The sequence below is a fragment of the Pelophylax lessonae genome (genome assembly GCF_965119305.1).
Source record: "Pelophylax lessonae genome assembly, chromosome: 10".
Taxonomy (NCBI): domain Eukaryota; kingdom Metazoa; phylum Chordata; class Amphibia; order Anura; family Ranidae; genus Pelophylax; species Pelophylax lessonae.
The window spans coordinates 128353571-128376879 of NC_138777.1; the positions used below are offsets into that span (position 1 = coordinate 128353571).

Sequence of the window (23309 nt, forward strand, 5' to 3'; positions counted from 1 at the left end):
TTTTTTTTATGTGGCTTTCTCCAATTCAGTAGGTCCATTGTGGTAAAACGGGGATGTTGTTTAGAGTTCAGTTGCTGGCACCGGGATCCTTTTGGGGTGGAAATGGACTCTTGATCTGTGTGCCCAGTGATTTTCTGCTATTCTCTCATTTAAATCTAAGTGTATCCTATTTATACTAACAGTGTCACCCCTGGAGTACATATAGCACTGAAGTTAGGTATTGACGGGGTCTGGTCACCTTCCTGTGCGTGATCACTTAAATTGGATTCCCCCAGTCTGCAGGGTGGGGCATCTGGGTTTATTTTCTATTTATATCTGCGTGACATGTCCTTCTGTGTATGGGGAAGGCTGCTCTTCAGCCTCAAGATGGACATATATAAATGTATAGTACTTAGAGTTGAGCGGACACCTGGATGTTTGACGGGTTTGGCCGAACTTCGCAAAAAAGTTTGACTTAGGCGCCCGAACCTAAATCGAACTTGACCCCGAACCCTGAAGTCAATGGGGACCTGAACTTTTGAGCACTAAAATGGCTCTAAAAAATGCATGGAAAGGGCTAGAGGGCTGAAAATGGCAGCAAAATGTTGCTAAAAGCATGGTAAGTGTTCTGCAAACAAATGTGGATAGGGAAATAACTTAAAATATCATAAAATGTTGGTGAAATTCTGCCTCCTGCTAAGACTTTCCATATCAGTTGGTGGTGCTGGTTGTTGCGGCGTGTTGACAAAGCTTTTCCACATTTCGGCCATGCTGACCCTGCCTTCTGAGGTGCTGGCGGTGCCCCAGCTGCGTTGGCTACCACTTCCTTCTCCTCTGCCTTCGCCTTGTGCTTCCACTGTGCCCCCGCTGTCAGGTGGGATGCCACCAGCAGCGCGTCTACCAGCATGCGCTTGTACTCACGCATCTTACGATCACGCTCCAGTGAGGGAATTAAGGTTGGTACGTTGTCCTTGTAACGGGGATCCAGCAGCGTGGCCACCCAGTAATCAGCACAAGTTAGAATGTGGGAAACTCGGCAGTCGTTGCGGAGACACTGCAGCATGTAATCGCTAATGTGTGCCAGGATGTCCAGAGGCAACGAAAAGCTGTCCTCTGTGGGAGGTGTATCGTCTGTGTCCTCTGTATCCCCCCAGCCATGCACCAGTGATGGCCATGAGCTGGTCTGGGTGCCACCCTGCTGTGAACGTGGTTCCTCCTTCTCCACATCCTCCTCCACATCCACCACCTCGGCATCCTCCAGAACTGTGCCCTTGCTGGACAATTGTGTACCTGGCGTTTGTGGGTGCAGGAACCCACCCTCTGAGCCACTTGTGAATGACTAGCCTGAAAGCCTTGGAAATGATCCCTCTTCCTCCTCCTCCTCCTCCTGTGCCACATCCTCTTCCATCATCGCCCGATTCGTTTTTGCAAGGAGACATAGAAGTGGGATAGTAACGCTGAGAACAGCGTCATCGGCACTGGCCATGTTGGTGGAGTACTCGAAACAGCGCAACAAGGCAAACAGGTCTCGCATGGAGGCCCAGTTATTGGTGGTGAAGTGGCGCTGTTCCGCAGAGCGACTTACACATGCGTGCTGCAGCTGAAACTCCACTATCGCCTGCTGCTGCTCGCACAGTCTGGCCAGCATGTGCAAGGTGGAGTTCCACCTTGTGGGCTTGTTACATATGAGGCGGTGAGCGGGAAGGCCAAAGTTGCGCTGCAGCGCTGACAGGCGAGCAACAGCAGGATGAGAACGCCGAAAGTGCAGCAGCTCTGACATATCAGAGTAATTTTTAAAGAACCTCTTCACCACCAAATTCAGCACATGCGCCAGGCAAGGGATGTGCGTCAAACCAGCTATGCCCAGAGCTGCTATGAGATTCCGCCCATTATCGCACACCACCAGGCCAGACTTGAGGCTCGCTGGCAGCAACCACTCATCGGTCTGTTGTTCAATGCCCCTCCACAACTCCTGCACAGTGTGGGGTTTTTCCCCCAAACAGGCAAGTGCTGAAGTTGGTGGTGAAGGTGTTACGCTGACCAGATGAGGACGCGGTAGAGGATGAGGAAGCGGAGTAGGAGGAGTTAGCAACAGAGGGCAAACTGAAGTGCCCTGCAATCCTCGGTGGTGGAAGGACATGCGCCAAACTGCTATCCGCCTCAGGCCCAGCCGCCACTGCATTTACCCAGTGTGCTGTTAGGGAGATATAACGTCCCTGACCGTGCTTACTGGTCCACGTATCCGTAGTTAGGTGGACCTTACCACAGATGGCATTGCGCAGTGCACACCTGATTTTGTCCCCCACTTGGTTGTGCAGGGAAAGGATGGCTCGCCTGGAAAATTAGTGGCGGTGGGGCACGTACTGTGGAACAGCCACCGCCATAAGGCTTTTAAAACTCTGCGTCTCCACCAGATGGAATGACAGCATTTCAAAGGCCAGGAATTTTGAAATGCTGGCATTCAGGGCCAAGAATCGCGGGTGGGTAGGGGGGTACTTCCTTTTCTGCTCCAGTGTTTGGGAGATAGAGAGCTGAACGCTTCCATGGTACATTGTGGAGATGGTTGGTGACCCAGGTTGTGGTGTTGCTGGCTGACCCTCTGTTTGCAGGGTGGCAGGTGCCACTGTCACTACAGAGGTGGATGGAAAGGCCGAGACTGCAGCAGAATAGGAAGCAGGAGGAGCCAGAGACCTTTCTTGGTTTTTGAGGTGTCTACTCCACTGCAGCTCGTGCTTTGCACTTAGATGCCTGGTCATGCAGGTTGTGGTCAGGTTGAGAACGTTTATGCCTCGCTTCAGGCTCTGATTGCACAGCGTGCAAACCACTCATGTCTTGTCATCAGCACATTGTCTAAAGAACTGCCACGCTGGGGAACTCCTTGGAGCTGGCTTTGGTGTGCTTGGTCCCTTGCTGCGTTGGGCAGTAGCAGGCGTACTGTCTAGGGGGCGGCCGCTCTGCTTTTGCACCCCGCTCCCTCTTCTGCTGTGCTGGTGGCTCTGTGCGACCACCGCCTTTTCCTCCGAACTACACAGGTCACCTGCATGATGTTGATTCCATGTGGGGTCGAGGACCTCATCGTCCTCCACATCATCTTCCACCCAGTCTTCACCCCTGCCCTCCTTGTCGGTCTGCACAATTCTGAAAGCCGCAGCAGTTGGCCCCTATGTTTCGTCATCATCCGAGACATGCTGCAATGGTCCTCCCATGTACACATCTTCAAATATAAGTGGGTGGGCATCGGTGCACTCAATCTCTTCCACTTCTGGGGCAGGGCTAGGTGGATGGCCCTGGGAAACCATTCAAACAGAGTTATCAAAATCAGAAGAGAGTGCTGCATGACTTGGGGCTCAGACTGATTGGCTGATTTGCAATGGGGTAAGGTGAAAGACTGATGGACATTGGCTGCAGGTGCCAACTCTGATCTTTCAGCAGGAGACTGGCTGGGAGACAATGTGACGGCACTGGAGGCACTGTCAGCAACCCAATCTACTATCGCCTGTACTTGTTCTGGCCTCAACATTCGTAGAGCCGCATTAGGCCCGACCAAATACTGCTGCAGGTTCTGTCGCCTACTCGCACCTGAGGAAGGTGTTTCACTTGTGCATGTAGCTGGCACAGATCGACCACATCCTCTCCTTGCAACAGGAGCTCCACCAGCAGCACCACGACCAGGGCCACATCCCTTATTTGACATCCCTCCTCATATTTCTCAAATTTAGGATCTTGCCCTAAATGGGTGTTTTTTGAATAGCAGAAAAGAACAACAGTGTCTAAAGGGTGTATCTCACACGTACAGATACAGACTAGGTCGCAATTTAAGATTTTTCCCTTAAATGGGTGTTTTTTTGAGTAGCAAAATAGAATACCAGTATCTAAAGGGTGTATCTCACACGTACAGATACAGACTAGGCCGCAATTTAAGTTTTTACCCCTAAATGGGTGTTCTTTGAGTAGCAAAATAGAACAACGGTATCTAAAGGGTGTATCTCACAGTAACATATGCAGCAAATGCTGCAAAATTATTTTTTTTGCCCTAAATGAATGTTTTTTGAATAGCAGAATAGAACAACAATATGTTGTGTATCTTGCCCAAAAAGGGTGTTTTTTTACTAACACAATATGACATCAGCTTGAATTCTACACATACAGATGCAGCAAGCAAGGGCTATAAAATTGTGGATTTTAGCCCAAAAAGGGTGTTTTTAAAAACCCAGAAAATTATAGCTATATATAGCTTAAAATGCGCACTGAATAAAGCGGCAGAGCCCCAAGATGGAGGGTATTGCCAGAAATGGGTATTTTTTCAAACCCTGAAAATTATTGCAGCATTTCAAGCTTGTTTTTATCACACATGCAGCAGGCAAGGGCTGTAAAATTGCGTATTTTGCCCTAAAAGGGTGTTTTTTTACTAACACTATATGACAGCAGCTTGAATTCTACACGTACAGATGCAACAAGAAAAGGCTATAAAATTGTGGATTTTAGCCCAAAAAGGGTGTTTTTAAAAACCCAGAAAATTATAGCTATATATAGCTTAAAATGCGCAGTGAATAATGCGGCAGAGCCCCAAGATGGAGGATACTGCCAGAAATGGGTGTTTTTTCAAACCCTGAAAATTATTGCAGTATTTCAAGCTAGTTTTTATCACACATGCATTAGTAGGCATGGCTGTGATGGCTTCTAAGGGCACACCAGTTAAACGCTTGTGGATTGGCTGCCCTGCATCTTTTTTTAAAGCGCTATTAAATTGCCGAGCACCAAAGTCGATAATGAACATTAAGATGTTTGGGTCCGGGTACAAAAAACCCTAAAGTCCGGTACGAACCTGAACTTAACAGTACTCTTAGTTGCTGGCTGTACCTGTCAACATAGTTGTAATCTACACTGTTCCTCACTTGCTTTTTTTTTTTACTTTTTGTATCCAGTTTAGGTCATCCTAAATTACCCTTTTTTTAACAGTCTATGTATACGATTTAGTCATGTTTTTGTCAGTGATAACAGTCGGTCAACAGTCTCTAGGTCTAGTGTCTGTTGTAACATTGCTTCTATTTTTTTTTTTTTAGGACTTAGTGTTAGTTTACAACCTTTACAGAATCCCTTCCTGAAATTTTTGATCATACACTCTAAGGGGGATAGGACTGGATGGTTCCCACCCATTTAGGGCTGCAACTAACGATTATTTTCATAATCGATTAGTTGGCCGATTATTGTTTTGATTAATCGATTATTTGGATAAAATCATAAAACAATAATGGGGCACTATTCCTCCCATTGATACCAATGATGGGGCACTATTCCCCCGGGAACACCAATGATGGGGCACTATTCCCCTAGGAACACCAATGATGGGGCACTATTCCCCCGGGAACAACAATGATGGGGCACTATTCCCCGAGGAACACCATTGATGGGGCACTATTCCTTCCAGGAACACCAATGACGGGGCACTATTCCTTCTGGGAACACCAATGACGGGGCACTATTCCTCTCGGGAACACCAATGACGGGGCACTATTCCTCCTGGGAACACCAATGATGGAGCACTATCCCTCCCAGGAACACCAATGACGGGGCAATATTCCTCCCGGGAACACCAATGATGGGGCACTACTTCTCCCGGGAACACCAATGATGGGGCACTATTCCTCCTGGGAACACCAATGATGGGGCACTATTCCTCCCATTGTCACCAATGATGGTGCACTCTTCCCCCGGGAACACCAATGATGGGGCACTACTTCTCCCGGGAACACCAATGATGGGACACTATTCCTCCTGGGAACACCAATGACGGGGCACTATTCCTCCCGGGAACACCAATGACGGGGCACTATTCCTCCCGGGAACACCAATGACGGGCACTATTCCTTTCGGGAACACCAATAATGGGGCACTATTCCTCCTGGGAACACCAATGATGGGGCACGATTCCTCCCATTGATACCAGTGATGGTGCACCATTCCTCCCGGGAACACCAATGACGGGGCACTATTCCTTCTGGGAACACCAATGACGGGGCACTATTCCTCTCGGGAACACCAATGACGGGGCACTATTCCTCCTGGGAACACCAATGATGGAGCACTATCCCTCCCGGGAACACCAATGACGGGGCAATATTCCTCCCGGGAACACCAATGATGGGGCACTACTTCTCCCGGGAACACCAATGATGGGGCACTATTCCTCCTGGGAACACCAATGATGGGGCACTATTCCTCCCATTGTCACCAATGATGGTGCACTCTTCCCCCGGGAACACCAATGATGGGGCACTACTTCTCCCGGGAACACCAATGATGGGGCACTATTCCTCCTGGGAACACCAATGACGGGGCACTATTCCTCCCATTGTCACCAATGATGGTGCATTCTTCCCCCGGGAACACCAATGATGGGGCACTATTCCTCCTGGGAACACCAATGATAGGGCACTACTCCTCCTGGGAAAACCAATGATGGGGCACTATTCCTTCTGGGAACACCAATGACGGGGCACTATTCCTCCCGGGAACACCAATGATGGGGCACTATTCCTCCTGGGAACACCAATGACGGGGCACTATTCCTCCCGGGAACACCAATGATGGGGCACTATTCCTCCTGGGAACACCAATGACGAGGCACTATTCCTCCCATTGATACCAATGATGGTGCACTATTCCTCCGGGGACACCAATGACGGGGCACTATTCCTCCCGGGAACACCAATGATGGGGCACTATTCCTCCTGGGAACACCAATGACGGGGCACTATTCCTCCCATTGTCACCAATGATGGTGCACTATTCCCCTGGGAACACCAATGATGGGGCACTATTCCTCCCGGGAACACCAATAAAGGGGCACTATTCCTCCTGGGAACACCAATGATGGGACACTATTCCTCCCGGGAACACCAATGACGGGGCACTATTCCTCCCGGGAACACCAATGACGGGCACTATTCCTTTCGGGAACACCAATAATGGGGCACTATTCCTCCTGGGAACACCAATGATGGGGCACGATTCCTCCCATTGATACCAGTGATGGTGCACCATTCCTCCCGGGAACACCAATGACGGGGCACTATTCCTCCCGGGAACACCAATGATGGGGCACTATTCCTCCTGGGAACACCAATGACGGGGCACTATTCCTCCCATTGTCACCAATGATGGTGCACTATTCCCCGGGAACACCATTGATGGGGCACTATTCTGCTGGCTTTGGCAGCTGCCGCTTGACATTGCATGCTGTTGCCTAATCTATCATCAACCAAGACTCCCAGATCCTTCTCCATTTTTGATTCCCCCAAGGGTTCCCCTCCTAACGTGTATTGTGTTTTTATGTTTTTAGTCCCCAAGTGCAAAACCTTACACTTCTCCACATTAAACCTCATTTGCCATGCCGTTGCCCACTCCATTATTTTGTCCAGGTCATTCTGTAGGATATCTGCTTCATGCTGTGCAGTTATTGCCCTGGCCAATTTTGTGTCATCTGCAAAAACTGATAACGAACTACTGATCCCTTCCTCAATGCTGTTTATGAATAAATTGAACAAGGTTGGTCCCAGGACTGAGCCCTGGGGCACCCCGCTTACTACCTCAGACCAGCCTGAGTATGCGCTGTTTATTACCACCCTTTGGACACGCCCTTTTAGCCAGTTCCGTATCCAAGAGCAAACCCTGCTGTCGATACCTGCAGACCTTATTTTATAAATTAAGCGCTTGTGGGGAACTGTATCAAACGCCTTAGCGAAATCCAAGTACACCACATCTACTGGTCTGCCCCTATCTAGCTCACAGCTCACCTCCTCGTAGATAGTTAAGAGATTGGTTTGACAAGAACGCCCATTTGTAAACCCGTGCTGATTACTGCTGATGATGTTGTTGTCTTTAGCATACTTTACGATATAGTCTCTTATCATCCCCTCCAGAAGTTTACATACTATTGATGTCAAACTGACAGGCCTATAATTTCCCGGGATATGCCTCTGGCCCTTTTTGAATATCGGAATCACGTTAGCCTTCCTCCAATCCCCTGGTACATCTCCTGTCCTAATACTGTCAGCAAAGATCAGGAACAGTGGTCTAGATATAACCTTACTGAGTTCCTTGAGTACTCTCGGATGTACGCCATCCGGGCCTGGTGATTTGTTTGTGTTAAGTTTATCCAGCCTTTCCCTGATTTCATCCTCTGTTAGCCATAGTGGCAAGTCCTGTGTATTACTACTAACCATACAGTCATGGTCAGTGTACTAGTATTCCTCCTGGGAACATAAATGATGGGGCACCATTCTGTTATATTCTCCATGTTGTGAGAGACACAGGACTCTGGTCTGGAACAACGGTTGTTTATTCAGGACTCTCTGTACACTACAACATGCATTACAGGACAGCTCTGTATATCCACACATCTCCTACATGTCTCCAAGATGGCCACTCTGCCCCTTGACCCTTGTCATCACTCCTGGGTGGAGCCAGCCTTAAAGTGACAGTACATGTGAAACCCTTATGGTATTACACCTTCCATCCATCCCTAAAAAAAAAACAACAAAAAACACAACAAAACGAGAACAGGCATAAAACAGTAACTCATAATTGTCCAATACAGTCCTCCAACTCAGGAGATTTACATGGCTTCTTCCGCGTCCAGATGTGAGAACAACTTCCAGGGACGCTACGGGGAGAACATGGCAGCGGATCACTTTCGGCGGGCCCGTCTAAAGTCTTGTAACCGCTGTTGCATTTGAAACCAGTCAGGAGGGCGACAGCGTTGTTGAGGACGGGCACCCAGCGACTTGGGGCCGGAGGAAGCAGGGCTGGCTGGAATGGACACCGGCGGGGCCAAGAGGGGATCCCCTAGCTCAGATGGTGAACAGACCTCTGGACCAGGGCTGGAGGGCTCTGTTGGAGCTGAGTTCAAAAGTTCAGAATCCCCCCCCAAGCAAGTCTCAATGCCTCCTGATCCGGTAGGAGCAGATCCTTGAGACACTGGAGGTGCAGCCGATGTCAGGGATTCGGGCAGCTGAGAACAAGGACGCAATTGGTCCACATGCCGTCTGCAAATGGAACCATCTTCCAGGCAGACCCTATACATTTTGGGTCCCAAAGTCTCTGCGACGATAGCAGGAAGCCAGTGTTGGAAGCGCCATAAGATCGGGCCCATACCTTTTGCTGGGCTGTAAACCGGGGAATCTCGTCCTGTTCGACCCTCTTGTCTTGGGACTGCCGTACATGTTCCTGGACCGTTTGAGGGCTGAGCATATCCAAAACAGTCCATGGCTGCCGACCCAAAAGAAGTTCAGCTGGAGTTTTCCCAGTGGATGCATGTGGTGTGGTTCTGTAAGCAGAAAGGAAGAAGTCCAGCTGCTGGGGTGACAGGGACTGTTGTTTACTTGTAGCCACAGTAGCTTTGAAATAGCGTTTGAAGGTCTGTACAAACCTTTCTGCTTGACCATTTGTAGCCGGGTGGTAAGGTGCGGTCAACTTGTGTTTGATGTTGTGGGCAGTCAGGAAACTCTGAAACTCCTGGCTTGTGAATTGTGTACCGTTGTCTGTGACAATTTCTCTGGGGTATCCAAACGTAGCAGCGAGATGTAACAGCATGGAAATCATTGCCCTAGTCGTCGGCTGGATAACAGGAATGACCTCAGGCCACTTTGAATGGGCATCAATAATGATCAAAAAGGTGTGTCCTCTGATCCGGCCTGCAAAGTCCAAGTGTAGGCGAAACCAGGGAACCGTGGGCCAAGTCCAGGGCTGGACGCACCCTCGAGGAGGGTCTCTTGCAGTTTGTGCACATCCAGCACACGCATTTACATATGTCGTGATATCGGAGTTGAGGTTCGGCCACCACACATAGCCTCGGGCCTTTTGTTCATACATGTGCCCCCGGGATGACCAGTATGTAGCAAGTCCAGAATGTGTCTCCGGAGGGTCTGTGGAACGATCACTCAGTCTCCCCATAAAACACAGTTGCCAGCCACAGTTAATTCCAGACGCCTACGGGAGTAAGGTTCATAATCATGTGTGACAGTTGCAGGCCAACCGTACCGTACCCAGGAGAGTATTGTCTTAAGGAAGGTATCCTTGGCTGTATGGGCTGCTACTTCCCGGAAGACAGAAAGGACAGGCTGGTGTAACGACAACTCTTGACAGGTGGAGAAGAGTATGTTAATGTCCTTGTCAGATGGGACATGGCGTCCGCATTAGCATTGGCATAATGGCTGCGATACTGGATTTTGTAGCTATATGCTCCCAAGAATAGGGCATAGCGTTGAAGACGGGCCGCAGTCGTCTGGGAGATGCCTTTGTCAGGGCTAAAGATCTGAAGGAGTGGTTTATGATCAGTCAGTATGGTGAATTCCCTACCATACAGGTAAAGATGAAACTTCTTAATTGCCCATATGAGCGCCAGAGCCTCTTTGTCAATGTGAGAGTAATTGCTTTCTTCTTTGTCAAGGACCTGGAGGCGAATGCCACAGGTTTCTCTGACCCATCTGGTAAAACGTGAGATAGTACAGCCCCTAGACCATAGGGTGAGGCATCACAAGCCAAGGTGAGAGGCCTTTGGAGGTCATAGTGCACGAGCATGCGTGACGCCAACAGCTTTCGCTTAGAAACTTCAAAAGCACGTTGGCATGCAGCCGACCAGTTCCATCTGGAGTGTTTCTCCAAAAGCTTGTTTAATGGAAACAAAGTGTGTGCTAGATCCGGCAGGAATTTGTGGTAATAGTTCAGCAAGCCCAGGTATGATCGCAGCTGTTGGACGTTGGTTGGGGCTGGAGCTTTTACTAAAGCATCAACTTTGGCTTCCTTGGTGTGTATACCCTCTGCATTCACAAGGTGGCCACAAAACTCCAATTTAGGTACCATGAATTGGCATTTCGCTAAGTTCACTTTTAGACACTGCTCTTGGAGTCTCGCCAACACAAGCTCCACGTTATGCTTGTGTTCCTGGTCCGTCAGGCCCGTGATGAGCATGTCATCTAACAGGCACTGTGTGAAAGGAATGTCCGCCAAAATCTCATCCATTTTGCGTTGCCAAATGGCTTGGGCGTTGGCTACCCCAAACACCATCCAATTGTATTCATACAGTCCCTTGTGAGTGTTGATGGTTAGAAACTTGTGGGACGAAGGGTGGACCTCAAACTGTAAATAAGCTTGCCTGAGATCAAGCTTGGTGAACTTTTGACCTCCTGCAAGAGAGGCAAAAATGTCATCTACTCTGGGTAGGGGATACTGGTCTATATCCAGTTGGGAATTTAGTGCCATGCGGAAATCGCCACAAATGCGTAAGTCCCCATTCGCTTTCTTTACTGGTACAACTGGTGATGCCCACTCACTGTGCTCTACCTTTGAGATGACACCTTGTTCCTCCAGCCAGCTTAGTTCAGCTTCCACACCTGCTCGGAGTGCGAAAGGTACCGTCTGAGCTTTGAAGAACCTAGGCTGGGCATTGGGTTTCAGCCTGAGTCTCACACAGTCATGCTTTATTTTTCCCAAATGGTGATGAAAGACTTGTGGGAATCGCTGTTTCAGGGATTCCACCCATCCCTCGTTATCTCTTGATGGGATGGTCACGGTGTTGCAGGGGTTTATGGCGATGTCTGGCATGCCAAAGTGAGCAATCCAGTCTCTCCCAAAGAGAGGGGGTCCCCCATGTTCTAGGATATACAATGGCATTCTCTTTGTCTGACCCTTGTAGGATACCTGTACTTTCACGTACCCCGGTGGGTGGAGTATCTGCTTTGAGTATGTCTGCAGTTTGATTGGTGTTGGACGGACAGTTGTTCGGATCAGAAGTTTTCTCCATTGTTTCTGGGTGATAACTGAAACTGCTGCTCCTGCGTCTACATCCATCTTGAGTTTCTTTCCTTCCACAGTTACCTCTACAGTGATTGCTGAGGGTGCTGAATGCATATGATGTATGTCTAATCTGTGGAGCACTTCCTCATCCCCTGATTCCGATGACAATGTATATCTTCCCACCATATATGCCTTTGTCCTGGTGTTCAGAGGTTGTTTATTTCGCACCTTCTTACTACGGCAGACTCGTTTCAGATGGCCTGCCTTACCACAATTATGACAGAGCTGATCCTTAAACCGGCAGACTTTGTGATCATGGTCTGTATTCCCACAATGGTAGCAAGCTGACTCCCGGGTTGGTGAGGGTCTATATTTACAGTTAGCTGCAGTTGGCTTGACTGCTGTTCTGAAAACTTCCTCTTTAACCTCTTCCCTTCTGCTCTGGGGGTTCAATGCCTCTGTATCCTTCACAGCCATTTCCATCACTGAAGCTATCTCAATTGCTTTTGTAAGGGTAAGGTCTTCCTCTGTTAACAGTCTCTTTTGGCTAGACTCACTATTTAGTCCCATGACAAACTTATCCCTCAGTGCAGTCGGTAAATACTCCCCAAAAGAACAGGTTGAGGCTAGTCTGCGAAGGGCAAGCACATAAGCCTTAATATCTTCACCTGGCTGCTGCTGCTGATAGAACCGGAATATTTCTGCAATCTCTAGTGGTTTAGGCTGGAAGTGATTCCCTAACAGTGTCAGGAGCTCTGCCAAAGTCTTAGTTGCTGGTTTTTCAGGGAAAAGGAGATCCTTAAGAGTGTCATATGTCCTAGCACCAACCACTGTCAGAAATACTGCTACTTGCCTGTCGCCTGGGATGGCATCTGCATAAAAATACTGTTCTAGTCTCTCAATCCAGGAACTCCACAATGTCTGTTCTCCATCAAATTCACTTAATGTCCCGATCAATGACATTTCCCTGCTGAGCTCTGTGGGTGTTTGTATCCAGCTAACAATCCAGAGTTTTTTTCCTTCTTTTCTTTTCTCACACGAATAGTAACCTTGTAAATCCCATCCTCGTCGCCACTGTTATATTCTCCGTGTTGTGAGAGACACAGGACTCTGGTCTGGAACAACGGTTGTTTATTCAGGACTCTCTGTACCCTACAACATGCATTACAGGACAGCTCTGTATATCCACACATCTCCTACATGTCTCCAAGATGGCCGATCTGCCCCTTGACCCTTGTCATCACTCCTGGGTGGAGCCAGCCTTAAAGTGACAGTACATGTGAAACCCTTCAGGTATAACACATTCCTCCCCGGAACACCAATGATGGGGCACTATTTTACTTCTGTTATTCCAAATGCTGACATTTTTTTTTTTTTCTGTGCTGACTCTTGCAAACACTTTTTAGCTATCAACCTGTACAGCCACCCTAATCCCCATTTCCATCGGCTTTGGAATGATCCTTGAGCATGTTTGGGAATAAAATCATTAAAAGTAACATTTGCAGGGCACAAAATGCTCCCAGTACTTTTATAGCTTAACTGCTTTTTTTTTTTTTTAATTAAGCTATATACTGTATAATAGGATAAAAATAAATCAGCACAATCAGCAATAAACAATATATTGCAGTGAATTGTGTAAATCCTAATGGCAGCTTACATAAAGTGCCTTTCACTAACCACAAACTAAAATTAAACAAAGAATCAATGCAGCGCCAAAAGCCTAAGAAATATATGCTTATCCCGATAAAATAGTTAATATTCCTTATAAGTGTTGGAGATACAACAACTTTAACGTTTAGCCTATTAACTGCAGTTCACAAATAGGACACTAGATGTCGCTAATGCTCAGTGATATGCTATGCATTTTCTATGATGTGTTGTCATTTCCTGTACATTGTACTGTACTTGTTGGTTACTCTTTCCTGTCTGTGTTTTTTTCTTACAATGAGAAGGTGACATCTTTGCTATCTGTGGTTATGTTCCAATAAAGAAGCCAGTTCCTGTTACTCCACAATGTCTGATCTGAATAGACTCCGCTGCACCCAGTGATCGCACTCTGCAACAGGTTATGGGCCCAGGATCCGGATAAAGTCTTATGACCAGGTGCGGCCCATGCAGAACAAAGCCTCAAACGGGAGACAGTGTGACTGATGCGGAGATCGACATAAGGAATTTTCCAGTGACATCGCCTATAGACAAGTAAGACTGTTCATAAATAAAGGAGGGAAAAATGTCTGGAAACTCAGAGCTTAAACTCTCAATTGCCAAGCTGAACGATGACAATTATATGCTATGGAAGTTTAAAGTGGAAATGCTATTATCTAGAGACGACTTGTGGGAGGTTACCACCCCAGAGAGGCCACAGGACAATAATCAGGACTGGGACAAGAAAAACAGACAGGCACAGGCCACCATAAGCTTACTAGTGGAGGATGATCAGCTCATACATATACGCCATGAGGAAACAGCGAAAGGCATGTGGGACATACTGAAAAGACTGTATGAAAGATCCAGTTTAAACAGCAAGCTGTTTCTACTGCGGAAACTTTACAGAATGAGACTTAGCAGAGAACAGGACATGCAGGAGCACATAAATGCAATGCTGGAAGTGATTGATATATTCTCAATTGGGGAGAATATAACAGACAGCCACGCTGCAGCCATGTTGTTATGCAGTTTGCCTGATACATATACAGCACTGATCAATGCACTGGATACACGGCCTGAGACAGATCTGACGCTAGCATTTGTAAAAACCAGGCTCATAGATTAGTATCAGAGAAGAAAGGAATTAGTGCATGACTCCACAGAAACCGACACCAGAACCGCTCTTAAAGCTACAGACGCAAGGTTACACAGGAAAGAGACCAGAGTGTGTTTCAGATGTCACAAACAGGGACACATAAAGAAAGACTGTACTATATGGAAAGCAGAGCAAAGAAGACAGCGTCCATCTTATTCTAAACAAAAGGTCAAAGCCACAATCAATGATCGATGGGAAGGAAACTGGAATGCCACATTTAAAGCGACAGGCAACAATAAATGTCAAGGCTGGTGCATCGATTCGGGTGCAACCAGTCACATGACGAGTGATAGAAGTTTTTTCACAGAACTTGATCTGAACAACAAAGAATCTATTTATCTTTCAGATGGAAGCAAAATACATGCAGAAGGATATCAGCGTGGAACCCTTGTATGCCCTGATGATGCGGGACACAATCTAGCCATACCAGTGAAAGATGTGCTTTATGTTCCTAATCTAGAAGGAGGACTCTTATCTGTGAAGCGTCTAACAGCCACAGGACTCACTGTAAAATTCCAAGGTGACAAGTGTTCTATTCTAAACAGTCAACAGACAATAGCAAGTGCCAAGCTGGATGATCATCTATATCACCTCGACACAGTGAAGGAAAAGGTGAGACTATGTACACACAAGCACAATGACTGTATACATATATGGCACATATGTCTAGGTCACAGACACCCAGAATGCATACAAGAACTACAGAGGAGGAATCTGACAAGGGATCTAACAATATCCCCTTGTCCAGTTACTGTTAAGTGTGAATGTTGCATTAAATCCAAAGCTACAAGAGCAACACTTCCCAAAGTCAGTCAGAAGAGAGCTTTAAGACCACTTGACTTAGTATACAGTGACGTGTGTGGTCCCCTAAACCCACCTACACCGGGAGGCAAAAGGTACATAGTGACTTTCATAGACAACTATTCCAGATATACAGTCGCCTACCTAATGCAACACAAGAGTGAAGTTTTTGACAAATTACAAGACTATATAATAAAGACCAGTAACAAGTTTCAGAGGAAGCCTCTCATACTTCGGAGTGACAATGGAGGTGAATTCACAGGATGTAAGATATAAGAGTACTTAAAACAGAATGGAATAGAACATCAAAAGACAGTCCTGTATATACCAGAACAAAATGGAGTAGCTGAAATAAAGAACAGAACTCTGACTGAAATGATCAGATGTATGCTGACAGACTGGACTACCACAAAAATACTGGGGTGGAGCAGCTATGACAGCTAAATATTTGCAGAACAGACTTCTTTCCAGAACAATAGAGAAAACTCCATATGAACTATGGCACAATGAGAAGCCAAATGTAAAACACCTAAGAATTTTTGGATGCAAAGCATTCATCTACATACCTGAAGAAAAACGCACCAAACTCCAAAATAGAGCATTTGAAGGTATCTTCGTTGGATACAGTGACAATGTCAAAGGTTACAGAATCCTTAATCCCAAAACAGACAAGGTTACCATTAGCAACAGCATAACTTTTATTGAAGATATAAGAGACAATGTAATGACAACAGTAGAAGCAAGAATAGAAGGGAAAACTGACATTGACCAGCCCATCTCTGTAACTTCTGAACAAACAGTTGAAGTGAGTGCAGACTCTACCAGTACTGAAGAGCAGACACAAGAAGGTTCAGACACAAAAACGAGACGTTCAACAAGAGAAAACATAGGTAAACCACCTGTACGTCTCTCATACAAAGCAAGTACTGCCAGTATCAACGAACCTGCAACCTGGGAAGAAATATCTCAGCTTTCAGAACAAGAAGCAAGTAAATGGATAAAGGCTGCTGATGAAGAGAAAATCCATTCATGACACTAAAACATGGATACTTACAGAACTACCACCCAAAAGGAAAGCCATAGGCTGTAAATGGACTTATAAAGTGAAATACAATGCAGATGGCACAATTGAGCGATACAAAGCAAGGCTAGTAGCTAAGGGCTATTCTCAAAAATACGGAGAGGATTATGACGAGACATTTGCACCAGTAGTCAAGCACACTACAATACGGACTTTACTGACAGTAGCTGTCACAAGGAAAATGCAAGTGAAACATTTGATGTGAAAACCGCGTTTCTACATGGCGAGCTAACAGAAGAAATTTACATGGAACAGCCGCCAGGGTTCAAAGATAAACAAAGGCCAGATGCAAACTTCGCAGGAGTATATATAGTCTAAAGCAAGCAGCCAGAGCGTGGAATATAAAAATAAATGAAGTGCTTACACATCAAAACTTTTTGAGGAGTAAAGCGGACCCCTGCTTATACACAAAGAAATTGGCAAACAGATGGGTCTATATGCTTATTTATGTGGATTGTTACGAACCTTAGCATAAAAAGGAATGAAACCACCGTTTAGTGTATGTACCACCTTTGCAGCATGTACGAATTACCCCTGTAGCACACCAGCATACGAATAATCATCCAAAGAGGGCCCCAAACAATCGAACTGCTTTCTGTATAATAAATCCCCCTCCAAAAACGAGACAAAGCTCACAGTTGAGGGTAAAACAGGAACAACATTTATTGGAAGAACACAGCACACTTTTATACAGAATTTGGAACATCCTGCCCCCAACAACCGCTTTCCTATTGGTCAATTGTAAAGTACCTGCAGTTCCCCTTCTGGTCCTCCTTAGCCATGCAAATGAGGAATTGAAAATGAGTCAGCAGTGATTGGTCAGATAGTTTGACCAGAAGGACTGCCATGTGCAAGGAGACAGAAGCCCCCAGGGGGCAATCAATGTACACAATAGTCAGACACAGAACAATGGTTCCCCAATGAGCCCTCAATACACATTACTCTGAATGTCAATACATCCCTTAGCAGACAACAGGTGAGGTCATTAGCACACCTGACAATAGGTGAATGGAAAGCCACCTCAGACCAAAAGCAACATTGTTTAGACAGCCCGTCTCCACATTGAACTTCCTGGAATGACCATATTAGGAGTGCACTTCCTGTGCCTTACAGTTTACAGAAATAAGGTTTAGCTTCCAGGATAGAGGCAAGGCTCCATTAGCCACATGGTTAAAGAAACACAAAAAGACACAAAAATGGATAACTCCCAGTCTACTGAACAGAACCCCCACATTCAACCCATCCCCAGATAGCCTGGATCTGAGCGCTCAACATATCCAAACAGCGCTCAGATGCCACAAACACAGTCAAATCGCCATGGGGTTTACGTTTAGCATGGGCTGATGAGAGGGTCCATAGTCACATTGCAGGAGGCGAGCAACCAGGCTTCTCCAATGCCCAGTGGCGAGATTGGTCTCGTCACATGGATGATATCCTGATTTGCTTTGAGCAAGAAGAGGATGAAGCAGAAATACTAGAAAAACTAAATCAGAACTTCAACACCAAAGACCTTGGCAACATAAAGAGTTACCTTGGCATCTAGATCGAGAGAGAGGAAGATGGCAGCTTTCTTCTGAACCAAAGACACAAAATACAAGAAATAATTGAAACATTTGGAATGGAAGATGCCAAACCAGTAAAGTCTCCTATGGAAACCAACTACCTAAAGGGGATGAATTGCCAAGATAACCCATTACCTACTAATACTCAATACAGGAAGGCAATAGGGAAATTGCTGTATGTTAACACTGCTACAAGGCCGGACATTGCAGCAACTGTTGGAATCCTATGCAGAAAGGTTTCGATGCCAAGTCAAAAGGACTGGAATGCTGTAAAGTGAATCATTCGCTATCTTAAAGGGACTTCGCACTACAAGAAAAAGTTACCAGCAAGTGAAGAAAGCACCTTGATAGGATATGTGGATGCTGACTGGGCAGGAGACACCAGCGACAGGAAATCTACCAGTGGCTACTTATTTTTTCTGTCAGGAGGTGCCATCAGTTGGACTAGTAATAAGCAACTCTGTTTCACTGTCGTCTACTGAAGCAGAATACGTTGCTGCAGCGCAGGCAAGCCAAGAAGTTATATGGATGAGACAGCTATTAACAAACTTGCGGCAACCACAGTTGGGACCAACAGAAATATATGAGGACAATCAAGGATGCCTTGTACTTGCGCACATGGAAAGGAGTTCATTCAAGAACCAAGCACATTGATGTGAAGTTCCACTTTCTTAGGGATCTTCAAGAGCAAGGTCTTCTTGAGTTACTTTATTGCCCAACCGAGGATATGACAGCAGATATCCTTACAAAGCCTCTGACCGCTGAAAGACACTCAAGGTTTACAAAGGAGATGGGTTTAATAGACTAAGCCTTAGCTGTTGAGAAGGGGTGTTGGAGATACAACAACTTTAAAACTTAGCCTATTAACTGCAGTTCACAAATAGGACACTAGATGTCGCTAATGCTCAGTGATATGCTATGCATTTTCTATTATGTGTTGTAATTTCCTGTACATTGTACTGTACTTGTTGGTTACCTTTTCCTGTCTGTGTTTTTTTCTTACAATGAGAAGGTGACATCTTTGCTATCTGTGGTTATGTTCCAATAAATAAGCCAGTTCCTGTTACTCCACAATGTCTGATCTGAATAGACTCCGCTGCACCCAGTGATCGCACTCTGCAACAATAAGGTGCAATGATATAATAGAAAAATAAGTGAATAAAAATGTCAGCTAGAGTTATGAAAAGGATGTGAAAAATTATAATAGTGCAATTTCACTAATAAAATGGGACTTCACTCCATAATAATAGGGATCATAGAAAGACCCACTATATGTGCTATAAGGACATTTTTATTCACTTATTTTTCTATTGTAATATTCCTTAAGGTGCAATATTATAATAGAAGTGAATACAAACTTCCTTATAGCACATGTAGTGAGTCTTTCTATGCTCCCTATTACTATGGAGTGAAGTCCCATTTTATTAGTGGAATTGCACTATTATAATTTTTCACATCCTTTTCATATCTCTGGCTGATGTTTTTATTCACGTATTTTTCTATTATAATATTCTATTATAATAAGGAATAATGAAACGAGAATTAAATAAAGTAAGATAAAAGTCCACAATGTAAGATCAGTCCATGTTTGTTGGCACCCTTGGTGTATGAAGCTGAAGAGGTCAATCAAGATAGCCTACACCTCCACCGCATGCAGTAATACGCCTCTTACCAGATCCAATTGACCACTGCTCTCACAGTGATCAAAATAGCAATGTACAACTTCCAAAGGGCAAATCCCACTGGAGGACAATTGGCCGGTCTAAAAATCCTTCCTGAGGCAAAGGACCTTGATCCCTGTGAGTCTCCAAAGGATGTATGTTGCCAAAGAAAAAAGATAAGAGGACCAATGGTGCAGTACTTCAAACCAGGGTTTCCATTAAAAGATTTTATTACACTCACCAAAAAAGTAGACAAATCGTGCAGAGATCAGACATGTAGACAATGCAGTTTAAAACCGCTATACAGAGGAGGCTCCTTCCTGCAGACTCCGCCGTATAGCGCTGCATTTTTATTATCTTTTGTTGTTATCATTTTATGATTGATGCTGGCTGCTTTATTCTAGTTGGAAACGTGTTTTTTTCATTTTTATTACCTTATAAGGAATATTAACTATTTTATCCGGATAAGCATATATTTCTTAGGCTTTTGGCACTCTTTATTTAATACTGTATATTATAGCGCAGCTCGGCACTCACGTGATCGGCTGCTGATTCTCTCCTCGCTCTCCTCTCTCTCCTCCCTCAATCTGATTGATTGCGGGGCTGAGAATCCCTCACTGACATCAGCAAGGAGGCGGAGAGGAAAGGAGGAGAGAGGGGTGGTCACGTGGGCGCCGAGCGGTGCTCTGAGACACAGTGAGTGTATGCACACATCGGCTTGTACAGAGAGGATGGCACTGACAGGCAGGGAGGAAAGTCTTGTACGCAGACCAACTAATCGACAGAGAAACTAATTGATAATGAAAATCGTTGACAACGATTTTCATTATCGATTATTATCGATTTAGTCGATTAGTTGTTTCAGCCCTACAACCATTTTGTATCCCTAGAGAGATGTCAAGATAGACACAGAGGGACACAGAGGTTAGGGTAAGGTTTTGAGAATCTGGTAAGGGTCCAAGACTCTCGACACAAAAAAGGTAATTCACATCAATCTCTTCCCCTTATCAACGACTCAATGCGGTCGCCCGATTGAGAACTGCGTCTACACAGGGTCCACTGTCGCTTCGTTGCCATGCAACGTCTCATACACACCATTAACACTGTTGTTTGCCACCCGGGATAGCTAACTGGCTGAGGTCTGTCCAGGATGCTTTATCATCCTCTTTCTTGGGGTTTCCTCAGGAGGTGATCAGGCTCCCCTTCCCTCGAATATCGTCGAGACGTCCTGACTGACTATTATCCCAAGCCAAAAGGCAAAGATCTCACCTGGTCCTGAAGTGGAGCTTTGGTTGGTTCCATAGCCCGGATTCAAGACGTCATCGGAACGGTTTCAGAGCAGGCCACCAAGATACAGCGTAATCTCCCAGACAATTTGTCCAGTGGCACCTGAGACGTAGGTTTGACCCAAAGGGCAGGCTCCGAAACCCATCCCCAATGAGCCACAGTGGAACAGCCACCAGTCTCAAAAATTCCACCTGGGTTTCCCGGCCAATACACACCAAGGAAATGTAGCCGGAAATTAGGTAATCGAAACCCAAATGAACTTCTTGGACTCAAGCTTTACAGGAAACAAGGTTTTATGCATTCGCTAGCGAAAGTTGGCTTAGCCCGTCTAATTCCTGCTTGCTAAGTCCCCAAAATAGGAGTATACATCACTTATATATCCACAGTTACGTCATAAGTGCATGTACAAAAAAATGAAACTTTTCTTTCAGCTCAACAAGACATACTTCTCTTTCTGCATCTCTTTTCCTGTAAACTGCTATTTCAGACCTGCAGTTTTGTCTCACATGTCTGTATTCATTACTAAAAGAGGAAGTTAGAGGGGGCAAGAGTGTGGGGGCCAAAAGTGCACAGCACCACTGGCTAGCTGGCTTCTGTAGTTCTACAAAGGATATCAGAACAACCATCCGCCATGTTAGAAGGCTTTTCAGCTGATGCCACAATGGAGATACAAACTAGTCAACAATAACGGTGGTAGTAGTATCCGTAGTAGTACTAGCAGTCCGGCCAGACTATGAGTTGCTCTAAATATGGAGCAAAAGGCATTATGGTTTATTCTTGTGCTTGAAAGACCCATGATGCTGCCCCTGGTGGGTAATGGGAGATTTCCTTGGTTGATCAGGTTTACCCCTAGGGGGGTCAGGTATTATACCTCACGAGTTTCAGGCCCCCTTCTATAGTAGAAATTGTGTGGGGTATGCCATTATGGGTAACCAGGAGTGTTGCAGGATGCCGCCACTTATACGTTATTTTGTGATTAGTAAGAGCTTTGATGAGGGCCTTTAGGTGTCTTCTGTGTTGCAGTGTGTGCTGTGATAAATCAGCAAACAATTGAATGTTGGTATATGGGGCTGGCAGGGTACCCAGGGTTCTTGACGCCATTAAGATTTTTTCCTTTGCAAGGTAAAAGTGAATGTGCAGGAGCACATCTCTTGGGACAGAATCTTCCAGGTGTCTAGGCTTAGGGATCCTATGTATTCTATCTATAGTGAGCTCAATAGGGGAAAGCTCAGGCACAAGAGATGAAAACAATGAGGGAGCAAAGGTGAGTAGATCTGAGGGTTGAACAGTTTCTGGGATACCTCTTATTTTGATATTATTGCGGCGTGAGTGATCCTCTAAATCTGCCAATTTATTCTTGATCCAATAATTTTCCGCTTGTTGGTCATTATAGCCATCAATCAAATCTTTCCTCCATTCTGTGTTCCATATAGGAAATTCTAGATCCCATTTGCTTCACATCACATGAGAATTTCTGTATGTTGGAAGTAAAGTTAGCCATGAGGGAGGATTGCAAAGATATTAACATGTCCTTCATTGTTGTATCCAGGACAGGTTGCCCTGTAGTGGGGAATGCAGATATAGAGGATTGCAGGGAGGATATAGAGTTCATAGAATAGAAGTCTGTACTCACAGTGGTTGCGGCCTGGTCAGGAGAATCCATCCGCATCCTGGCTTTTGCAGGGCTGCTAGACACTGGGGATGATGGAGCAGATGTGTGGGGGGAAGATGATGGTAATCCTCCTCCTAGTTCCCTGGGATCATCATCCGGAAGATCTGTGTAGGCCACAGTATCACAGCTTCGTGGTGGCACAGAGGAGCCATTTTGGGATCCTCTTGACAGTGAAGCAGGTCTATTAAAGAACGCTGTTAGCTTTTTGGGGCATCTATCTTCTATCCGCTTGTGGGATGACATTGCTGGATGTTGATGGGACCAGAAAGGGTCGAATGGCGGCGATGAGAGTGCTTCTACTCCACAAATGATGGTGAATTGTCCGGCCGGGTGCAGAGAGCTCTCAGCCTAAGCAGCCATACCTCACTCGTGCAGGCCAGGCCCCACGATTGTCACTTGTTTTTGACCTGACACATTATTCTTCTGTATCTGTTTTTTGTAATGAGTGGCTATCTCTTGCTTTCTATTGTTTTATTGCATCATAACCAATACATTTCACCTGTAAAAAAAAAAAACTTTCTTTTTGTTTTGCAATTTTACTTATTTTATTTTTTATATTTTTTTAGCTTTGCCATGTTCAGTTTCTCATAGTGGGGCCAATTCATTCTGGGAGTTTAATGCACACCATGTAAAGAAGTCTCGAAGAGGTAATTAAAATTTTTCATTA

The 23309-nt window shown here is 45.7% G+C and overlaps 1 protein-coding gene across 2 annotated transcripts in view; it reads left to right on the top strand.

Annotated features, from left to right (window-relative positions):
- LTBP3 (latent transforming growth factor beta binding protein 3) overlaps nt 1-23309 on the top strand; it is a 1036617-nt gene that overhangs the window by 932509 nt on the left and 80799 nt on the right. For both annotated transcript variants that reach the window (XM_082271069.1, XM_082271070.1), the window contains one exon: nt 23209-23289. In XM_082271069.1, coding sequence (XP_082127195.1) covers nt 23209-23289 — 81 coding nt within the window. The remainder of the gene's footprint in view (nt 1-23208; nt 23290-23309) is intronic.